General features: G+C 34.6%; 2 protein-coding genes across 4 annotated transcripts in view; one reads left to right on the plus strand and one right to left on the minus strand.

Moving 5' to 3' along the window:
* The window catches only part of LOC144980267 (laminin subunit gamma-1-like), a 70,733-nt gene extending 58,573 nt beyond the window's left edge, over positions 1-12,160 (plus strand). For all 3 annotated transcript variants that reach the window (XM_078927900.1, XM_078927899.1, XM_078927897.1), the window contains exons 20-25: positions 1-22; positions 618-732; positions 1,782-1,978; positions 4,217-4,387; positions 9,775-9,924; positions 11,176-12,160. The exon at positions 1-22 is cut by the window's left edge and continues 101 nt beyond it. In XM_078927900.1, coding sequence (XP_078784026.1) covers positions 1-22; positions 618-732; positions 1,782-1,978; positions 4,217-4,387; positions 9,775-9,924; positions 11,176-11,382 — 862 coding nt within the window. In that variant the 3' untranslated portion in view covers positions 11,383-12,160. The remainder of the gene's footprint in view (positions 23-617; positions 733-1,781; positions 1,979-4,216; positions 4,388-9,774; positions 9,925-11,175) is intronic.
* Positions 12,161-21,333: 9,173 nt separating this feature from the next.
* LOC144980269 (dolichol phosphate-mannose biosynthesis regulatory protein-like) overlaps positions 21,334-22,500 on the minus strand; it is a 5,276-nt gene continuing 4,109 nt past the window's right edge. Inside the window, exon 4 of the mRNA XM_078927902.1 lies at positions 21,334-21,462. Within this exon, the coding sequence (XP_078784028.1) occupies positions 21,410-21,462 (53 nt within the window). The 3' untranslated portion in view covers positions 21,334-21,409. The remainder of the gene's footprint in view (positions 21,463-22,500) is intronic.

A 22,500-nucleotide genomic window follows, 5' to 3' on the forward strand; every position in this document is an offset into this window, starting at 1 on the left:
AGACGGAGACGAACTTGTTTTGGTAAGCTGTTGTTGTCGGGATGTGTGTTTTTACATTCAACATTCTTGACTTGACTTAAACTCCCTTAACCCCAGTTTTGAGCTTTTGTATAGCGCAATATCCACTAAACGTGCTCAAAGCGCTTTACAAGGGGTCCTTGGCCAACATCAACACTTAGCATGTAGGACGGGACATGACGCCTGTTAGGCGATATTATTATTTTTTTTTACAAAGCTGTTAACGGCCAAGTACTCATTTTACACCTGATTACGGTGAGAGAATATGAGTAAAGAGGGTGGGTTGGTGGTTGTTGTTGTTGTTGTTGTTATCATTATTATTAATATTATTATCATCATCATCATTAGTATTGTAAGTATTGTTGTTATCACCATTGTTGTATATTTTGTGGTTTTTAATGGTACCATTTTATTTTTTACCACAATTATTAGCATTATCTACCATCTTGCTTCATTGCATATTTACCATTTTTTACTCTTTCACATGTGTTCCCATCAAATTTTGTGATTTATTGGCGAAAGCCTAACAGTAAGTAAGCTTGAAATTTGTAACATGAGAATCATCCTTTTCTTTTTTTTTTCTCTCTATGTTGCAATAGGATGTTGCCGATTTGCTGGCCGAAGCTGATTATGCTCGGGAGGAGGCCAGGAAAGCTAAGGAATCGGCAGAGAAGACATTGAAGGAGGCTAACGACACTCTCACCACTCTGGAAGGTAGGGGGGCTTATCTAATATAGAATATGAGAAGGTGTCAAAGATACTTTAAGAGAAAAGATTGAAGGAGGCTAACGACACTCACACCACTCTGGTAGGGGGCTTATCTAATATAGAATATGAGAAGGTGTCATCTAATATAGAATATGAGAAGGCGTCATCTGATATAGAATATGAGAAGGACGTCATATAATATAGAATATGAGAAGGTGTCATCTAATATAGAATATGAGGTGTTATCTAATATAGAATATGAGAATGTGTCAAAGATACATTAAAATAAAGACCTGAAAAATTGTGTTTGAAAACTCCGCCTCGAGCACTTGCCGGCGATCCCAAGCCTGGAAAAAGAGGAAGGTTGGGCGTAGGGCTAGCAGTACCTACCTATAGAAGAATAAATACAAAGCTACAGAAACTTCAACAGAACATAATATTGTATTACTGCCTTGAGTCAAGGACATGGATGTTTTTTAATATATAAATGAATGTTTTAAATATAGAAATGGATGTTTTAAATATAGAAATGGATGTTTTAAATATGGAAATGGATGTTTTAAATATGGAAATGGGTGTTTTAAATATGGAAATGGTGTTTTAAATATGGAAATGGATGTTTTAAATATGGAAATGGGTGTTTTAAATATGGAAATGGTGTTTTAAATATGGAAATGGATGTTTTAAATATAGGATTTGGATGTTTTAATTATGGAAATCGATGTTTTAAATATAGGATTTGGATGTTTTAAATATGGAAATAGATGTTTTAAATATAGGATTTGGATGTTTTAAATATGGAAATGGATGTTTTAAATATAGGGTTTGGATGTTTTAAATATAGGATTTGGATGTTTTAAATATGGAAATAGATGTTTTAAATATAGGATTTGGATGTTTTAAATATGGAAATGGATGTTTTAAATATAGGATTTACATGTTTTAAATATGGAAATGTATGTTTTAAAAATCGACATTTAATACTGCTTTTAAAAGGTCGGCTGATACTGATATACAGTGACAGTAATTTTAACGATACTTTCTCCCACTCTTAGAGTTTGACAAGCTGATTGACAACAAAGATGCTGCTGACAAAGCCCTGACGGAAGTTCCAGAGATTCAAAAGAAAATCGACGAGGCCAAAAATATGACTCAAGATGCCAGGAATGCTTTGGCTGGTATAGAGGCCGATGCTAAGAGGGCTTTGGAACTGGCCAAACAGGCAGAGGAGAAGGCTGAGCAGGCCATCAAAGTAAGTGTCCTGGGTGGGGTTCCTGACCTCCCATAGTGGGCAGGGGGGTACATACTGTGTCTTCTATCCCCTTATATCTGTTTTCCAACATGCTTTCTGTCTTTGTCTTGGAATGAGAATACTTGATTTTGTCCTGGTCCTGGCCAGATGCCCTGGCTGAGAGGGAAACAGTCGAATGTATAGTTAGTTTTGGGAGATGATATTTTTTTCATTGTAAATCATCTCTCTGTTATGCACTGTATTATGCTTTTTTTATGTTATATATGATTTGTAAAACATTTAGTGTGTTCCTCTTAGCCGGGACCTGTGCTTGTGTCTGGATGAGACTTTTAGTGATCTCAAACTAAGTACTTTGATAGAGTGCTTTTGGAATCTACACCTGTTTCTTATTTGAACCAATTCCCCTTTGTCTTCCCTTTTCTTGGATGCTTTATTGTAATTCTAGAACTTTTTACTATCCCATTTTCTTCCTTTTTACTGGCGCTGATATGACCTTAATGTGTTGCAAGCGCCGTAAAACCCTTAAAAACAAAAACAAAACAAGCGCCGTAAAACCCTTAAAAACAAAAACAAAACAAGCGCCGTAAAACCCTTAAAAACAAAAACAAAACAAGCGCCGTAAAACCCTTAAAAACAAAAACAAAACAAGCGCCGTAAAACCCTTAAAAACAAAAACAAAACAAGCGCCGTAAAACCCTTAAAAACAAAAACAAAACAAGCGCCGTAAAACCCTTAAAAACAAACAAAAAACAAAGTAAGTGTCCCCTCCGCACCAAGCAAATTTGTTGATTTTCTTGAGATGTTGAAGTTTCAAAGGCTTGCTCACTTCATGTTAGGACTACTGACCATCCCACGCTCAACTTGTGAATGTGAACGCGAGGAGGAACAAAACCAATTTCAGAGGATCCCTCAGTCGAATGTATCGTTATAGTTTTGGGAGATGATATTTTTTTACTTGGAAATTAGCTCTCTGTTATGTAGTTATTAAAAAAATTTTTTAACATATGATTTGTAAATATTTGAGTATGTGGGACCTGAACTGGTGTCTGGGTGACCATTTAGGTAATCTCAAACTAAGTACACTGATAGTGTGCTCTTGGAATCTACATCTGTCCCCTTTTTAAACTAATTCCCCTTTGTCTTACTTTTTCTTTTACTATCTCATTTCCTTCCTTTTTACTTGCGCTGATATGACCTAAATGTGTCGCAAGCACCGTAAAACCCTTTAAATAAAAAACATAAGTTGATCTCAAACCAAGCACAATGATAGTTAATTCTAGAAATCTATCTGAACTATTCCCCTTTATCTAACTTTTTTTTACATATGCTTTTAAATGTAAATCTAGAACTTTTTACTATCCCATTTTCTTCCTTTTAAACGGCGCTGAAATGATCTAGATATGTTGCAAGCGCAGTCAAACTCAAAACCCTGAAAAACAAAACATCATCCACCATATTTACAATTTTCTGCAATACTTTCATTAAATAACAATGTGAAATTGAATGTAAGCTTCAATTTAATATATGAAAACAGTTAAAATGGGCGTTTCCGGTTTCCCCTTTATCAACGAAACAGGATGAATGAAACACAACAGACAAATGAGTGTGGTAGTGGCATTTTTAACAATTGTTACTGGGTGGGGTTCCTGACCTCCCATAGTGGGCAGGGGGTGCATCCTGTGTCTTCTATCCCCTTATATCTGTTTTCCAACATGCTTTCTGTCTTTGTCTTGGAATGAGATTACTTGGTTTTGTCCTGGTCCTGGCCAGATGCCCTGGCTGAGAGGGAAACAGTCGAATGTATAGTTAGTTTTGGGAGATGATATTTTTTTCATTGTAAATCATCTCTCTGTTATGCACTGTATTATGCTTTCTTTATATTATATATGATTTGTAAAACATTTGAGTGTGTTCCTCTCAACGGGGGCCTGTGCTTGTGTCTGGATGAGACTTTTAGTGATCTCAAACTAAGTACTTTAATAGAGTGCTTTTGGAATCTACACCTGTCTCTTATTTGAACCAATTCCCCTTTGTCTTCCCTTTTCTTGAATGCTTTATTGTAATTCTAGAACTTTTTACTATCCCATTTTCTTCCTTTTTACTGGTGCTGATATGACCTTAATGTGTTGCAAGCGCCGTAAAACCCTTAAAAACAAAAACAAAACAAAACAATTGTTATTTATTTCTTCGAGCTTCGAGCATCACCGTAATTACAATTTTCTGCAAAAATTCTTTCAGGAGGCCAAGGAGATTTTGGATAAGGCCAACGACACCAAAAACAAGGCAGACACCCTCAAACAGGAGGCCAAAGACCTAAAGGAAAAGGAAGTGGCTCAGATGGAGTCTGACGTCAAAAACTACGAAGACACCGTCGATGATGATGAGGCCAAGGCCAAGAAAGCTCTACAGGTTGGGAAGAAATTTTAAAATATCCGTGTGTGCTTCTTGGGCTTACTTTACTTAACTCTACAAGAAACAAAAAATGAAAGAACGGATATTCTTAACCACTTAAAATTCTTACTGGTAGCTTTTTTAACCAATAGAAATACTTGTTTATTTGTGATTTTATTGTAGTCATGAGTGATAAGAACATCGACTTAAGCGACATCGACTTAAGTGGAGTTTTTTTGTTTTTTTTTACAAATGTTATATAGGAAGAAGGGGGAGGGACCAAGAAAAAAAATCGACTTGGGTAAAAATCGACGTAGGCAACGTCGACGTATCCAGAGTGCACTGTAACAGCTTCATAAAAGAACACAATACCAAACACATAACATTTCGGGCTCAAAACCCTTCTTCAGCCAACAACAACTTACTTTACTTGACTCTACTAGAAACAAAATATGAATGCAACAGCTTCATAAAAGAACAAAATACCAAACACGTAACATTTCGGGCTCAAAACCCTTCTTCAGCCAACAACAACAAAAAAAAACCCCTAAAATAACAACACTTGTCTGCCGTCATCTGGTTTTTTAGTAATGTAATTAAAATTAGTTTTCATTGTTTGTTTTTTTTTGTTTTTGTTTTTGTTTTGTTTTTTGTTGTTGCTGGCTGAAAAATATTCATTTTTCTTCATTACTTTATGCAGTCAACAGCTTCTAGCAGCTTGGATGCAGCGATATTTTTTCCTTAAGAGATAGATTGGAGACAACGTGATTCTGTTGCAAATTGTAACAAAACAAATGGGAAAATGAATCCTTCATTGTCGTATACTATTAACTCTTTCAGCGCTACTGGCCGCTTTGTGCGGCCAGGGCAGAATCTGTTCTACTGGCCAATGGCTGCACAGTGCGGCCGGTCTTGAAAGGCAAAAACAATAATGTAATCCAGTCCTACTGTCTACAAAAGTACTATAAATTGAACCAATGGTATCATTTCTTTCATCAGAACATCCAATTGGCCCTAGGGGGGTATTTTAATTGAGATTTTGCGCCAAATTCGAATGTCGCTTTGTCTTTGCTTGTCATTCTCATGCTGCCTCAATCAGGTGTCAGCCATTTTGTGACGGAAATATGAATATAGCCTCAGCGCTGAAAGAGTTAAAAACTACTGAAATGCAAATTTTTGTAGTGATTCGTTAGTGACACATTCATTTTAAGTAAATGTGACCCTTCGCCTCAAAACGGTATTAAGTCGGGTTGGTTCAGATGTTGAAAATAGAATTTATAGCCTGGAATATCAGACTTGTGTTGAGTTTATACGATTTATTGAAGAAAATGGATACCATATTTTAGGGTGCAAATGGCAACAATTTATATTTCTGATCAGTTTAACATTAAATTCGGCTTTTAAGCATATGGTTCTTTCCGACATAATACCATTTTGAGACGATGGGTCACAAATTAACTTACTCAACCCTGACACCGACTATATCCGTAGTTTACCAGGGGTTACTTTTACCCCATGCCTATTTCTTACATTTTCTGAGACAAATTATAGGCGCATTATCAAATCTAATGTTTTTAGTTTTTACATGTTAATGGTAGTTGAATAAAACTATCTATGTACAATGCTCATTTTTAATACATTTTTTTCCAATTTTGAAAAGTAGCAAAAATCTCTAGGATTGAATGAGTTAAAAAGTGTATTAAAAAAGACAACAACTTTTGATATACTGTATTATGCGGCTATGTGGGTCTGGTGGTATGACACTTGCCTTCATGCGGGTGGTTGGATGGGAGCATCACCCTTGAATCATATACCTATGATGTTCGCATGGGTGTACGATCCGATAGTGGCGGGTGGTTGGATGGGAGCATCACCCTTGAATCATATACCTATGATGTTCGCATGGGTGTACGATCCGATTGTGGCGGGTGGTTGGATGGGAGCATCACCCTTGAATCATATACCTATGATGTTCGCATGGGTGTACGATCCGATAGTGGCGGGTGGTTGGATGGGGCATCACCCTTGAATCATATACCTATGATGTTCGCATGGGTGTACGATCCGATAGTGGCGGGTGGTTGGATGGGAGCATCACCCTTGAATCATATACCTATGATGTTCGCATGGGTGTACGATCCGATAGTGGCGGGTGGTTGGATGGGAGCATCACCCTTGAATCATATACCTATGATGTTCGCATGGGTGTACGATCCGATAGTGGCGGGTGGTTGGATGGGAGCATCACCCTTGAATCATATACCTATGATGTTCGCATGGGTGTACGATCCGATAGTGGCGGGTGGTTGGATGGGAGCATCACCCTTGAATCATATACCTATGATGTTCGCATGGGTGTACGATCCGATAGTGGCGGGTGGTTGGATGGGAGCATCACCCTTGAATCATATACCTATGATGTTCGCATGGGTGTACGATCCGATAGTGGCGGGTGGTTGGATGGGAGCATCACCCTTGAATCATATACCTATGACAGGCCTCGAAGTGGGCCGGGAAAACCGGGAAAAGCCGGGAACTTTATTTTGAAATTTCCCTATTATTTCCACTATTACCATGTTTCCTGTGCATGACGTAATTATAGTGGTTTAGAGTCATCGCTGAAACACTGGAAGTGGAAGACGGCAATGGGATAGTTGCGTCAGTTGTTGAATAAATTATCCAGGCACGGTTGATAAGTAAAAAAAAACAAACCATGTTCTAGTTACATTTGAAACAAACAAAGTACATCACTGATCTCGTCTCTTTGAGATATAAAGAATGATATAAAAATCAAGAAAATCGGTCGATAAATAAAAAAGTTGCTAAAAAAAGCTAAAATAAACAAAAGCAATTTTTAAAATCGAATTTATTCGTAAAACAGTTGGTTTTCAACCGATTTTTCTGAAACAAGGACCAATGTTCTTCTTTTTCCAAGCCGATTTCAACAATGTGACTTTCAAATTCCTCAGAATTATATTTTTTACTTTTAGATTTTAGCTTTTAGGCCTACTCAAAAAGGTGTTATATTCCTTGCCACTTGCACAACAATAGCGTAATACATCGACGGCGAGAAGCGTCTTTGTTTCGACCAGCCGGTTCGGTTAGATAGCCTGTGATTGGTCGAAGACCTAAAGACGCTTGATTCACTCAGTCGACTCATCATTGTCGACAAGACAAGAGTGCTAGAAACACACATCCCTCCCCTCATCTTAGTAGTGTGTGTATGTGTGTGTGTGTGTGTGTTTTTTTTGTGTTTTTGACTTGGTCATGAATGCGATTGTTAGCTAAGCTAAGAAAGACGGTCGACGTCCTTGGGCTACTTTAATTAATTTTCGTGACTTGTTATTCAATTATTTGGAGATGGCAGATTAAGGTCGTTTACTCATTGTAATTTGTACTAAGTTTGTTTTGTCTGTCTCTAGATTAACTAGCTTTATTTCATTCATGTGCAATTCAATAAGTAGGCCACAAGTCTTTGGACGCTACTTTCTCTCTCATAGTAATATTCAAATGTCTTTTTCTCTCTATTGATTTCTCTTCTCTTTGTCTCTTTTCTCCCCATTTCTCTCTCTCTCTCTCTCTCTCTCTCTCTCTCTCTCTCTCTCTCTCTATCTGTCTCTCTCTCTCTTTTTTTTAATATTTTTTTTGCATGTTGTAGGAGGCCTAGACTTTACAGGAATACGTCCAAGTATTAATAGCCAGAGTCAATATATTTCTTTCTCTCAGTCTCAGCCACTCTCTTTTTCACTCACATCTCTCTCTCTCTCTCTCTCTCTCTCTCTCTCTCTCTCTCTCTCTCTCTCTCTCTCTCCTCTCTCTCTCTCTCTCTCTCTCTCTCTCTCTTTTTTTTTTTTTCCTTTTTTTCCCCCACGGATGGTGTAGGCTTAGATACTGGATGGCTTGTTATAGTAATATGTACTACGAGTCAATAATTTCCCCTCTTTTCTGATTCTCTCTCTCTCTCTCTCTCTCTCTCTCTCTCTCTCTCTCTCTCTCTCTCTCTCTCTCTCTCTCTCTCTCTCTCTCTCTCTATATATATATATATATATATATATATATATATATATATATATATATATATAGGTACTGGTAACTGGTCTAGAATTGATGAATATGCTTGAAAATTACTACCTTAAAATTTTCCCTAGAGCCTGGAACAAACCAGGAAAAAACCGGGAAAAAGCAGGGAAAAATATTTTCCTGAATCACTTCTAGGCCTGCTATGATGTTCGCATGGGTGTACGATCCGATAGTGGCGGGTGGTTGGATGGGAGCATCACCCTTGAATCATATACCTATGATGTTCGCATGGGTGTACGATCCGATAGTGGCGGGTGGTTGGATGGGAGCATCACCCTTGAATCATATACCTATGATGTTCGCATGGGTGTACGATCCGATAGTGGCGGGTGGTTGGATGGGAGCATCACCCTTGAATCGTATACCTATGATGTTCGCATGGGTGTACGATCCGATAGTGGCGGGTGGTTGGATGGGAGCATCACCCTTGAATCGTATACCTATGATGTTCGCATGGGTGTACGATCCGATAGTGGCGGGTGGTTGGATGGGAGCATCACCCTTGAATCATATACCTATGATGTTCGCATGGGTGTACGATCCGATAGTGATGTCGTTTCTTCTTCTCTTTACTAGCCTATCCTGCTTCTTTGGTTTGTGATTGTATTTTTGACAGGGGATATTTTTTTCCTGTAAATCTTCTGCCTGTTTGTTCTTGGTTATTTATAATTTAGCTTATGATATCTTTAGGTTATGATTTTGATTTACATTTGTACTATTTTTTTAGATTGCTTGTTTTTTTGTTTCAGCGGTCTCTCATATAACCTCAATTGTGTTGGAAGAGACCTAAAGCAACAAACAAACAAACAAAACACTTGCCTTCAGATCGGGAGGTCTTTAGTTCGAGTCCGGCTCTGAGCGCCACATAGTTGATTTCTTGGAAAAAGGCTCTTTACTCACATTTTCTCATCGTACTCAGGTTTAAAACAAGTACCCGACCATAAACAGTTTTTATCTCTGTTGGACAAAAATTGTAATATCGCCTATCAGACATCGTGTCTGGTCCCACATGTTACGTGTTGCTTGTTGGCTAGGGACCCTTGTAAAGCACTTTGAGCACATTGAGTGGATATTGTGCTATAAAAATGCTCAAGTTTTTAGGTTTTTTTTCTTTATAATATTAAAAGCTACTTGAGTGCAATTTTTGGTAGAGATTACTTAGAAAATGAAAAAGATGTCACATTTATATAAAAGTGTTTTTAAAAAAACCCAAAAAACGTTTAATAATCTGTTTAATGTATGTATTTGCTTATTTATTGATTGATTTTTTCTTTCATTCGTCTTTTGCTAACGATGTAATTATGTTGATTGATTGCTATCATTAGGAAGCTGCCGCTGCCAATCAGAAGGCCCAAGATGCTTTTGACCAAGTGACCCAGGCCCACGGCTTGGTGAAAACCATCAAGAAAACGCTGAACGACGTCGGCTCTGTGGACTTGAGACAGTTGAAGGAACTGGAGAAGCAATTAGACGAGGTAATTATGATAAGAATTATTATATAATAATAGATAATAATAATAATATAATAATAAATTTGATAATAATAATAATAAATTGATAATCATAATATAATATATGAAATCAATAAAATAATAATAATAAATAATAATAATAAATAATGATAATAGTGATAATACTAATAATAACAATATATCAATAATAATAATAATAATGATAATAATATAATAATGATAATAATAATAATAATAATAATAATAATAATAATAATAATAATAATAATAATAATAATAATAATAATAATAATAATGATAATAATAAATAATAATAATAATTGATAATAAATAATGATATGATAATAATAATAATAATAATAATAATAATAATAAATAATAATAATAATAATAATAATAATAATAATAATAATAATATATAATAACAATAATATTAATAATAATAACAATAATATTAATAATAATAAACAATAACAATAATATTAATAATAATACAATAATATTAATAATAATAATAATAATAATAATAATAATAATAATAATAATAATAATAATAATAATAATAATAATAATAATAATAATGATAAAATAATAATAATAATAAATAATAATAATAATAATAATAATAATAATAATAATAATAATAAATAATAATAATGATAATAATAATGATAATAATGATGATGAAAATATAATAATAATAATAATAATAAATATATAATATAAAATAAAATAATATAATAATAATAACAATAATATTAATAAAATAAAATATACAATATATTAATAATAATAACAATAATATTAATAATAATAACAATAACAATAATATTAATAATAATAATAATAATAATAATAATAATAATAATAATAATAATAATAATAATAATAATAATAATAATAATAATAGTGATAAAATTAATAATAATAATAATAATAATAATAATAATAATAATAATAATAATAATAATAATAATAATAATAATAATAATAATTACCGATGAATACATTAAGCAGTTGCATCTGACTTAAGCACGGAACCTTAGCAAACAACTAATAAATACCATTTGAAGCCTGATATAAGCCTGATTATGTCATTCACTGTAACATATTAAACCCTTTCTTTTACTGGTAACCAGTAATTTGATAATTTGATAAACCGATAACGGAAATTGATTTTATTAGCCCTGATTTTTCTCTCAATTGACCTTTTTTATGATAATTAAATTTTGTTATTCCTTCCAACTTTTTCAGATTGACCAAGAGCTTTCCGACTCCGACATCAAGAACAAAATGGATGGCCTGATGGACAAGAACAAAAAGATCGAAGATCAGGCTGATAAGTTTGAAAATGAACTCTCCGAATTACAAGCAGCCGTTAAAAATATCGGGGACATTAAAGATTCCCTACCTGTTGGATGTTTCAAAACAATTCCTATAGAATTTTATGAACCCAATTAAATTTTTTTTTTTTTTTAGAAACCATTGTAATATAAATAACATGAAAAATTAGAATAAAGTACTTTTCAAATATGAGTAACATCAAAGAACAAATTATCATATTTTTTTTTTTTTCATCGTGATTTGTATTATAAGGAACAAAAAAGAATAAAGAAATCCTGCCACAATTTCATTTATAACCCCTGAACTCTGAGCCCTAGCACAGGTATACATACATACATACATAAATATATTTATTTTGTTATCTATGTCCCATCTGGAATGCCGAATGCAATATTTATTTTTATCATCATAAATTTTCAAATACAAGCGATACAACGTCGATTTATTTGTCAATCGTATTTGTTGCAATAACGTTTTGCATTTCAACTGACTTCGAAAATGGCCACAAATATTATTCATATGCATTTCTTTTCTATCCCTTTTGCTCCCTCTCTCTCCATTTAAAAAAAATTAAAAAAAGATGATGAGAGAAAGATTTACTAAGTCACACAGACAGCAATAACAATTCATCGTTTGAGAACAGAGGACCATTTTTTCTTGGGTCGAAATTAATATCCCTGACCCCTAGTCTCAGAGTGGATAGCCCAAAGGAGTTATTGTATGAGTATCGTAGATGACACGTATTTAAGCTCTGTAAAAAGTAACCGTTCTTGGGTGCTTTGATTGTAATTCTATAACTTTTTACTTTCCCATTTTCTTCCTTTTTACTGGCGCTGATATAACCTAAATGTGTTGGAAAAGCGCCGTAAAAACCCTTAAAAACAAAAAACAAAAAGTAACAGTTTCATTTTTGTCGAGAGTAAACAGTGAGGATAATTAAGAAATGCTTGCCAATATGATTTTTTTTAAAAAGTTCCTCACAGGACGCTTAATATCAACGATCAATACTCTTGTTATTATGCTGATCACTGTCATTCTCATTATTTTTTATCATTTTTATGTTCATAGAAAACAAAAATGAGACAAAAAAGCATTTGGCATTATATCCCATCCCATCCTATACACTATTATTATTATACACCTCGTTTATATAGCAAAATATTACAATATTGTTAAACCAATAGAATTTTAAACTATTCATAATAGCTGCCTTTTATATTGTTATTATTATTATTATTATTATTATTATTATAATGACTATTTCATCATGTCATATTTTTATACATCTTTTTTTTTTTTTAATATACCAGTGTCTGTAAATATATTATATTATAATTATATATATACAGCTATTCTTCAACTTGAATTATGTTACATAGAAATACTGACTGCTGTTCTTCATGTTTGTGTATGCTAGCCATTGTGTGTAGTGTGTTCATGGATACGATTGATTGTAACATAGACGTGTAAGTGTAAGTAGAATGATTGGAATTTTATCATATCGTTCTCGTGATAGAGAAAAAAAAATAAAATAATGCTCATTACCTAATCCCACTGTCGTAAGTGTTGTTTTGATCAAAAAAATTCCTTTTCCATTCCATGGATAAGGAATAAACCAACAGGAGGGGAACTAATTGAAGATCCCTGTAAAAGTCTCCCAGGTCTACAGGATCAACCAAGAAAATACTGGGTAGCTGCAAATAGACTACAGTCAAAACATACAAGAACAGCTGCCAACATGCACAAATGGGGGCTCCAAGAATCACCAACGTGCCCAAAGTGCAACCAAGCACCACAAGATACAAACTACCTCGTACTAGATTGTCCAGAGACAAAACTAGAAGGGGGATTTGAAACCATCAACAAATGCGATGATGACTTCCGAACCTGGATTGATACCTTGAACATAGAAGTGTAGCCGAACGATACTACTACTATCAAAAAAATATAAGGTGAAATGAAGAGCAATAGAAATGTCTTCACAAATTTGGAGTGAGTACATGTGGACCATCAAAGATCGATTGGCGTGTGGTTGGATGAGAGCATCACCCTTGAAACATATACCTATGATGTTCGCATGGGTCTACGATCCGATAGTGATGTCGTTTCTTCTTCTCTTTACTAGCCTATCCTGCTTCTTTGGTTTGTGATTGTATTTTTGACAGGGGATATTTTTTTTCTGTAAATCCTCTGCCTGTTTGTTCTTGGTTATTTATAATTTAGGTTATGATTTTGATTTACATTTGTACTATTTTTGTTAGATTGCTTGTTTTTTTGTTTCAGCGGTCTCTCATATAACCTCAATTGTGTTGGAAGAGACCTAAAGCAACAAACAAACAAAAAAAAAGATCGATTGGCATGTGATATTTTTTCATCAAGTGAACGGAATGGTGCAAATCAAACCCCATTTGTTTTCTGAATTTTTTTTTTTTTTTTAAATTGCTTGGTAGCTAGACTGATAATGGGAACAAGCTTTGTCATTTGTCATGTTCCAACTGTCATCAAAAAACTTGTTACATTTTACTGATATTAAAAAAATAGAAAACTTGTCAGACGTCATTGTTCAGAACTGAAAAAGTGCGTATGAAAGAAACTGTGCCAGTCAAAAGCATGGATGAAAAATGACTAGCGTCCTATCAAAAGGGTAGCAAGAAATTACTATTGACTATTGTCCGTTTCGCGCCGCCATAGACTCTGGGAAGAACTCCGGCTCCATGCAAACTTCACAAATGTCTCCCAACACCACCACTATGGCAGAGCTGCCAACCTACTGCAAAAAATGCGGAATTGTATGCATTTTCAGCGATTGTACACTTGTACACATTTCCCCCAAGATTGTACCCATTTTCAGTGTACAGAATCACTTCAGTTTTCTTAAGTTGTAATTCATATTATTACTAGCCCATTGAGAAACCTTGGTGACCAAGTGGATGTTCATATATTTTTTGACCAATTATGATCTTTATGCTGGGAGGTAGAATTCTGAAAGGATTGGATTATATATAGTCTTGGGAACATCATTGTTGCTGCAATTGAGCTTGTGCGGTGTGACTTTATGTAATTATACCTTCCTCTTGCTTTCACAATGGTTAGTTTCCGTCGATTTCAGGATTGTACCCATTTTGATGAAATCTCCCCCATTTTGAGGTCCCATTGTACACATTCTCATCAAATGGGGTTGGCAGCTCTGCTATGGCAATGCTATCTTTGGGACTATGAATACCGCACACAAATTGCATCATTATAATTGTACTAATTACTAATACTGCTGTGGCCATACAGAATTTTCTTGCTAGTCATATATTGTAAATTTCTGTAAATTAAAATGCCAAAATTCTTTAACCAGTTAATTGCAGTACTCTGGAAAAAAACTTGTGTATTTAAAAATTTGGCCAGAAAACTCGTCCTTCAAATATTGATTGATTTTAAATGACAATCATCTTGGCATAAAGCCTCCAAATGGGGATTTCCATGAAGCTCTTGTGAAGTCCCAGGTTTGAGAGTTTTTGCTAAGATGAAGGTCATATAAATCGATCGATATTTGAAGGGCAAGTTTTCTGGCCAAATCTTAATAAATGCATGTCTTTCCAGAGTAAGGCAGTTCACTGGTTAGACTTAAAGAAAAAAAATAAAATTAAGAGGAAGTGTTACACAGTTGGGTAAATCAAAAAGTGTTAAGTTTTTTGCTTTTTTAAAAGAAAAAAAACAAAACAAACTTATTTATAAAAGAACGAAAGAAGCCCAATGAAATTAATTTCAATTATTAAAAAAAAATTCTGACACTTGTATAAGCTTATCAAAGTTATTTAAATTAAAGATTACAGATTTTTTTTCTGTTATTTTTTTTGCTTGGACTCAGATAAGTCAAAGTGATACTAGGCTGCTAGAAGCTGTGGACTGTAAAAAGTAATCATATAAAATAGCTTAAAAAAAAAAAAAAAAAAAAAAAGAACAAAAAACCAAACTTGGAACTTTTCTGGCCTCAAAATCCTTCTTCAGCGAACAACAAAAACAAAAACATACACATTACTTAAAAACTAAATCTGCTATTTAAGTAATGTATTATATATATATATAGTTTTTATTGCTTTTGTTGTTGACTGAAGAAGGGTTTTGAGCCCTAAATGTTCTATGTTTGATATTTTGTTCTTTTTATTTTGAAGCCGTATATTCATTTCTGTTATGTTTATTACTTTTATCACCTAAGTATAACTTGAATGTGTTCTTGTCAAGCAATAACCTGTGTAAGGTAAAAGTAATGATGTAGGTGACGCGTGTTGTGTGTGTGCGATGATTTAATAATTGCTGTTATCACAAATGCATAAGTAAGTAGTCATATTTTTGTAATTTTTTAAAATTCCTTACTGTCTTCTCTGAGACGTCATGTCGTGTAAATGTCATGAAAATTGTCATTTTTCATTTATATTATCTATATCTGTGTATTACTTTCTCATATTTATAAACATTGCATTTCATCTTTTTGCTATTTATCTTTCATTTTCATCTTTCTTTCTTTCCCCTGATAGATTACAAATTTATTATATTCTAATTTAAGATATCCGATGCTTGTTCTTTGATTTTACAGAGTTAATTTTTTAGACTCCCAAAACCTGAAAGTGCAAAACTAAACCTTTTTAGTAGATATTATTTGGGACTTTTACAAGTTCATTACTTTTATTGTCCCCAACTTTTCACTCTTGTAACATCTTTTTCATTATCATTTCAAACAAATGTTTTTAAAAAATATGTTGTCATTCATATCATATGCCAAACTTACTAGTATGTAAAATAATGTATGTTATTGTTAGACTGTGTATGCTTTGATTGAAATATTATATATACAAGTGAAGGAAGTCAAGTACTAAATAATATTCATTTTTTACTTATATTGGGGGGTACTGATAGCTCAGTTGGTAGAACACTCGCTTCACAAGCAATGGGACCAAGATCGATGATCCCGGGTGCAGTCGAGATTAAAAATTTATTTTTTAAAAATTTTCTGGCCCCCCTGGTCTACCCAGCAGTGATTGGGTAGCTGGTTCTGTCAGAACTAGTGGCAAGTACTTTGTGATAGACCAGCGTTTTATCCAAAGGAAATTCCCGACTTCATGGGCCTACTGGTTCTTCAGGACTACTAGTAGTACCACTTTTGATACTTGAATTTGGGTCAGTGTTTTCACTTATATAAGCCTGGAAATCTTTTTACTACCTTTTTTTTTTTAGTACAAGTACAAGCATTGCTTCCTCTCCTTGTTATTTCAAATATATATAATTATCTTTTACAATTTACCTAGCCCTATAAATGGTTGCTTTTCAGTTTTTGAACAATTGAGAAATTATTGACTTTTCGCAAAATATCAAAGAATAGGGGGGCAGGGGGAGGTAAAAGTTTGTTTTTTTTTTTTTTTAAAGGACGAGAACTCTGCATAGGCCTGTGTGTGTTTTTTTTTTTTTTTTTTTTTTTTGCTCAATCGCAAAACAAAATATTCAAATTTTTATACAAAGATCTGACGAAGCAAAAGCAGCTCTAAAGACCAGAAAACATTAAAAATATATTTGATTTTTTATTCTTTAAATCGTTTTTATTTTACCAAATATCTTCTGAATTATCATTATCGACTTTTTATTTTTTTTGCCAAAAAAAAAATTATTAAAAAATATTAAAATAAAAGAATAAATTACGATTAAATATATTATTAAAAATGTGACATTCGTGTTTATTCCTTTTCCTGTCCTTGGTGAGGTTCTCAACCTCCCATGGTGGGAGGGCGGTTACTTATTACCTACTATGCCATCTATATACCCCCATACCTGTTTTCAAACTTGCTTTCTGTCTTTGTCTTAGCGGGTGGTTGGATGGGAGCATCACCCTTGAATCATATACCTATGATGTTCGCATGGGTGTACGATCCGATAGTGATGTCGTTTCTTCTTCTCTTTACTAGCCTATCCTGCTTCTTTGGTTTGTGATTGTATTTTTGACAGGGGATATTTTTTTTCCTGTAAATCTTCTGCCTGTTTGTTCTTGGTTATTTATAATTTAGCTTATGATATCTTTAGGTTATGATTTGGATTTACATTTGTACTATTTTTGTTAGATTGCTTGTTTTTTTTTGTTTCAGCGGTCTCTCATATAACCTCAATTGTGTTGGAAGAGACCTAAAGCAACAAACAAACAAAAAAATCTTTGTCTTAGAATGGGGTTGCTTTGTCCTGGGCGGGGTTCCCTACCTCCCATAGTGGGCAGGGAGGTACTTAAACTTACTGTGTCTTCTATTCCCTTACTTACATCTATTTTCCAACATGCGATCTGTCTTTGTCTTGGAATGAGATTGCTTGGTTTTGTCCTGGTCCTGGCCGACTGCCCTGGCTGAGAGGGAAACAGTCAAATGTATAGTTAGTTTTGGGAGATATTTTTTTCCTTGTAAATCATCTCTGTTATGCTCTATATATGTTTTCTTTATATTATATATGATTTGTAAAACATTTGAGGGTATTCCTTTTAGTGGGGAGCTGTGCTTGTATCTGGATGAGATTTTTAGGTGATCTCAAACTAAGTACTTTGATTGTGTGCTCTTGGAATCTACACCTATTTCTTATTTGAATCAATTCCCCTTTGTCTTACCTTTTCTTGGGTGCTTTAATTGTAATTCTAGAACTTTTTATGATCCCATTTTCTTCCTTTTTACTGGCGCTGATATGACCTTAATGTGTTGCAAGCGCCGTAAAACCCTTAAAAACAAAACTTGTTTTGTCCTGGCCCTAGCCGAATCTGTGGCTGAGAGGTAAACAGTCAAATGTATAAAATTAGTTTTGGGAGATGACATTTTATTTTCGTGGAAATCATCTCTCTGTTATGTACTGTTACATTTTTTGTTTTGTTTTGAATAATGGTTTGTAAATATTTGAATGTATTCCTCTTAGTGGGGGCCTGTGTTTGTGTCTGGATGAAAATTTTAGGCACCCTCAAACAAAGAACACCGATAGTGTGCGCTTGGAATCTACATCTGTACCCTATTTGAACCCTTCTGTGTGGGGTTCCTGACCTCCCATAGTGGGCAGGGAGGCACATACTGTACCTATCTCCTATCCCCCTATATCTGTTTTCTAACATGCTTCTCTCTTTGTCTTGGAATGAGATTACTTGGCTTTTTTTCCTGGCCCTGACTGGATACCCTAGCTGGGAGGAAAACAGTCAAATCTATAGATAGTATGCGCTTGGCTAAGAAACTCATAACATTGGCATCCGGAAGTATAACGAACCAACACACAAAACTATATGTAATCTTAAACGTTTATAGTCTGGTTAATACAGTTTAGTGAGAATTACTCATGAACGCGGATGGCAAAATACAATAACAAAGACCTGAGTGATGTCAACTTCGAACTATCTATAGTTAAGAGGTGATATTTTTCGTCTTGTAAATCATCTCCATGTTATGCACGGTATTATTTTAGGTTTACATATAATATATGATTTGTAAAAGTGTATTCCTCTTAGTAGGAACCTGTGTTAGTGACTGGATGAGACTTTTATGTGATCTCAAACTAAGTAGGTACACTGATAGTGTGCTCTTGGAATCTACATCTGTTTCCTATTTGAACCAATTCTCCTTTGTCTGCCTTTTCATGAGTGCTAAATTGTAATTCTAGAACTTTTTACTATCCTAAACAAACATTTGAACCCTTCCCATTTGTCTTACTTTTTCCTGTGCGCTTTCAATTGTAAATCTATAACTTTTGTGACTATCCCATTTTCCTCCTACTTTACTATGGCCTAAATGTGTCGCAAGCGCATAAAATCCTTAAAAACAAAACAAAACAAATGGTGAACGATTGTTAGTAAAGAGCTGTTTCCAAGGACTAAAAAAATATAAAAAATTGAAATTTTATATAGCGCATTATCCACTAAATGTGCTCAAAGCGCTTCACAAGGGGGTCCCTGGTCAACAGCAACACTTAACATTTAGGACGGGACATGACGCCTGTTAGGCGATATTACAATTTTTTCGGACAGAGACAACGCTATTAATGGCCAGGTACTCATTTTACACCGGAGTACGGTGAGAGAATGTGAGTAAAGAGCCTTTTCCAATGACTCAACTATGCGCCGAGCGAGGCTCGAACCCAGGACCTTCCGATCCAAAAGCGAGTGTCATACCACATAGCCGCACACAACTATGCAGTGCTGTGAGAATTCTATTTTGGCTATACAGTAGAATCCCAATGAATCCAACACTGCCAGATGACAAAGATGGGTTGACTTTATCCATTATCAATAAGTAATGCCGGTATGTGGTCTAGTGGTATGACACTCGCTTTCAGATCAGAAGGTCCTGGGTTTGAGGCTCGCTCCGTGCATAGTTGAGTCCTTGGACAAGGGTCTTTACTCACCTTCTCTCACAGCACTCAGGTGTAAAATGAGTACCTGGCTGTTAACAGCGTTGTCTTTGTGTGAAAAATAATTGTAATTGTATCGCCTAACAGGCGTCATGTCCCGTCCTACATGTTAAATGTTGCTGTTGACCAGGGACCCCTTGTAAAGCGCTTTGAGCACATTATGTGGATATTGCCCATAAAAGCTCAATTTTTTTTTTTTTTAAGTAATGAAATGTAAGCTTCAATTTATTGAATGAAGACATATAATGTGGATGTTTTAGGTTTCCCCTTTATCAACAAAACATGAATGAATGAAACACTAAGTCTAAGGCCTATCACCTCTCATTCTTCATTAGTGTTTCATTCATCATGTATAGTTGATAAAGGGGAAACCCGAAACATCCACAGTATCTGTCTTTGATCAATAAATTAAAAGCTTACATTTAATTATTTATCATTCTTTTTTCCTTTCGAGTTTCAAGCAGCAGCATGTTCATTATCTTTTATCAATGGAAGACTTAAAGTTAAAGAACAAAAGAAATTGGGAGGAAAAAGTGATTTACTTTACGAGTCAAAGTGATACCAGGCTGCTAGAAGATGTGGACTGTAAAAACTAATAAACAAAAATGAATTTAACAGCTTCAAAAAAGAACATAATAATACCAAAAATGGAACGTTTCGGGTTCAAACCCAAGACAAATAATTTTATGTCTTTATTGTTTTTTTGTTTTTGTTTGCTGAAGAAGGGTTTTGAGCCCGAAACAAAACATTCCGTGTATGGTATTTTGTTCTTTTTTTTAAAGCTGTTAAATTCATTTTTGTTTATTAGTTTTTACTTTATGAGTGTTGACTCGATGCAGATTCCACTATAATTATAATGAAATCAAGGCACAATTATAGTATAGAAAGAACTATGCTGACGTCACTCAGTTCTTTGTTGTTATTGTTTTTAGCCAGCCATTTTTATGAGTAGTTCTCATTCAATCAGACTATAAACGTTTGAGGTTACACATAGTTTTGTGTGTTGGTACGTTATATTCGGCTGGTGGCTGTTGTGAGTATATTAACTAACTTAAAAGCAGTTCAGTTTGATTCAACAAACTATCAACTATAAACTGTACCTCCGTATTTTTCTCCCTTTTTTGTCATTTAAAACACTATTAATATTAATAGCAATGATTAACTCACTCAATCCTAGAGATGTTTGCTACTTTTCAAAATTGGAAAAAATGTATTAAAAATGAGCATGTACAAAAACAGTTTTATTAAACTACCATTAACATGTAAAAATGAAAAACACTGGCTTTGATAGTAAGCCTATAATTTGTCTCAGAAAAATGTAATAAATAGGCATGGGGTAAAAGTAACCCGGGTAAACTACGGATATAGTCGGTGTTAGGGTTGAGTGAGTTTAAGAAAATCCCAGGGTGGGGTTCCTGACCTCCCATAGTGGGCGTAGTGGGTTACTTACTGTTAATGTGTTGCAGCGCAAGGGCCAGGATAAAGCCATTCCAAGACAAAGACAGAAAGCAACTCAGAAAAACAGACAAAAAAGGGATAGAAGAAGGCGTAGCAAGTGACCTCCTGCCGACCATGGGAGGTCAAAAGACCCCCCCCCCCCCCCCTCAACCATTTTACCCATCATTCAACCACAACGACATAATAGTTTACAAAAGCAACGACAGCCTGTACCATTCACATAACAAGGTTCTCTTTAAACACATACACATACACACATGCGCACACGCACACAATAGAAATCCGATCAACTTGATTTTACTTTCTTTGTCTTCATTGTTGTGTAGGCCACAAAAGCACCTGTAAAGAAAAAACAAGAAGATGAGTTAAATACAATAAATATACATGAGTCTCACTTTACATCAAGTTCAGAGGTTATACATGAGTCTCACTTTACATCAAGTTCAGAGGTTATACGTGAGTCTTGCTTTACATAAAGTAAAGAGGTTATATGTGAGTCTCCCTTTACATCAAGTTCATATGTGAGTCTCCCTTTACATCAAGTACATATGTGAGTCTCCCTTTACATCAAGTACATATGTGAGTCTCCCTTTACATCAAGTACATATGCGAGTCTCCCTTTACATCAAGTACCTATGCGAGTCTCCCTTTACATCAAGTACATATGTGAGTCTCCCTTTACATCAAGTACATATGTGAGTCTCCCTTTACATCAAGTACATATGTGAGTCTCGCTTTACATCAAGTACAGAGGTTATACGTGAGTCTCACTTTATATCAAGTACAGAGGTTATATGTGAGTCTCGCTTTACATCAAGTACAGAAGTTATGCGTGAGTCTCACTTTACATCAAGTACAGAGGTTCTACGTGAGTCTCGCTTTACATCAAGTACAGAGGTTATACGTGAGTCTCGCTTTACATCAAGTACAGAGGTTATACGTGAGTCTCACATTATATCAAGTACAGAGGTTATACGTGAGTCTCACTTTATACCAAGTACAGAGGTTATACGTGAGTCTCGCTTTACATCAAGTACAGAGGTTATATGTGAGTCTCGCTTTACATCAAGTACAGAGGTTATACGTGAGTCTCGCTTTACATCAAGTACATATGTGAGTCTCCCTTTACATCAAGTACATATGTGAGTCTCCCTTTACATCAAGTACATATGTGAGTCTCCCTTTACATCAAGTACATATGTGAGTCTCGCTTTACATCAAGTACATATGTGAGTCTCCCTTTACATCAAGTACAGAGGTTATACATGAGTCTCACTTTACATCAAGTACATATGTGAGTCTCGCTTTACATCAAGTACAGAGGTTATATGTGAGTCTCACTTTATATCAAGTACAGAGGTTATATGTGAGTCTCGC

This window comes from Berghia stephanieae, chromosome 9 (assembly GCF_034508935.2).
Source record: "Berghia stephanieae isolate SIO BIC M18660-M18661 chromosome 9, UCSD_Bste_1.3, whole genome shotgun sequence".
NCBI lineage: Eukaryota > Metazoa > Mollusca > Gastropoda > Nudibranchia > Aeolidiidae > Berghia > Berghia stephanieae.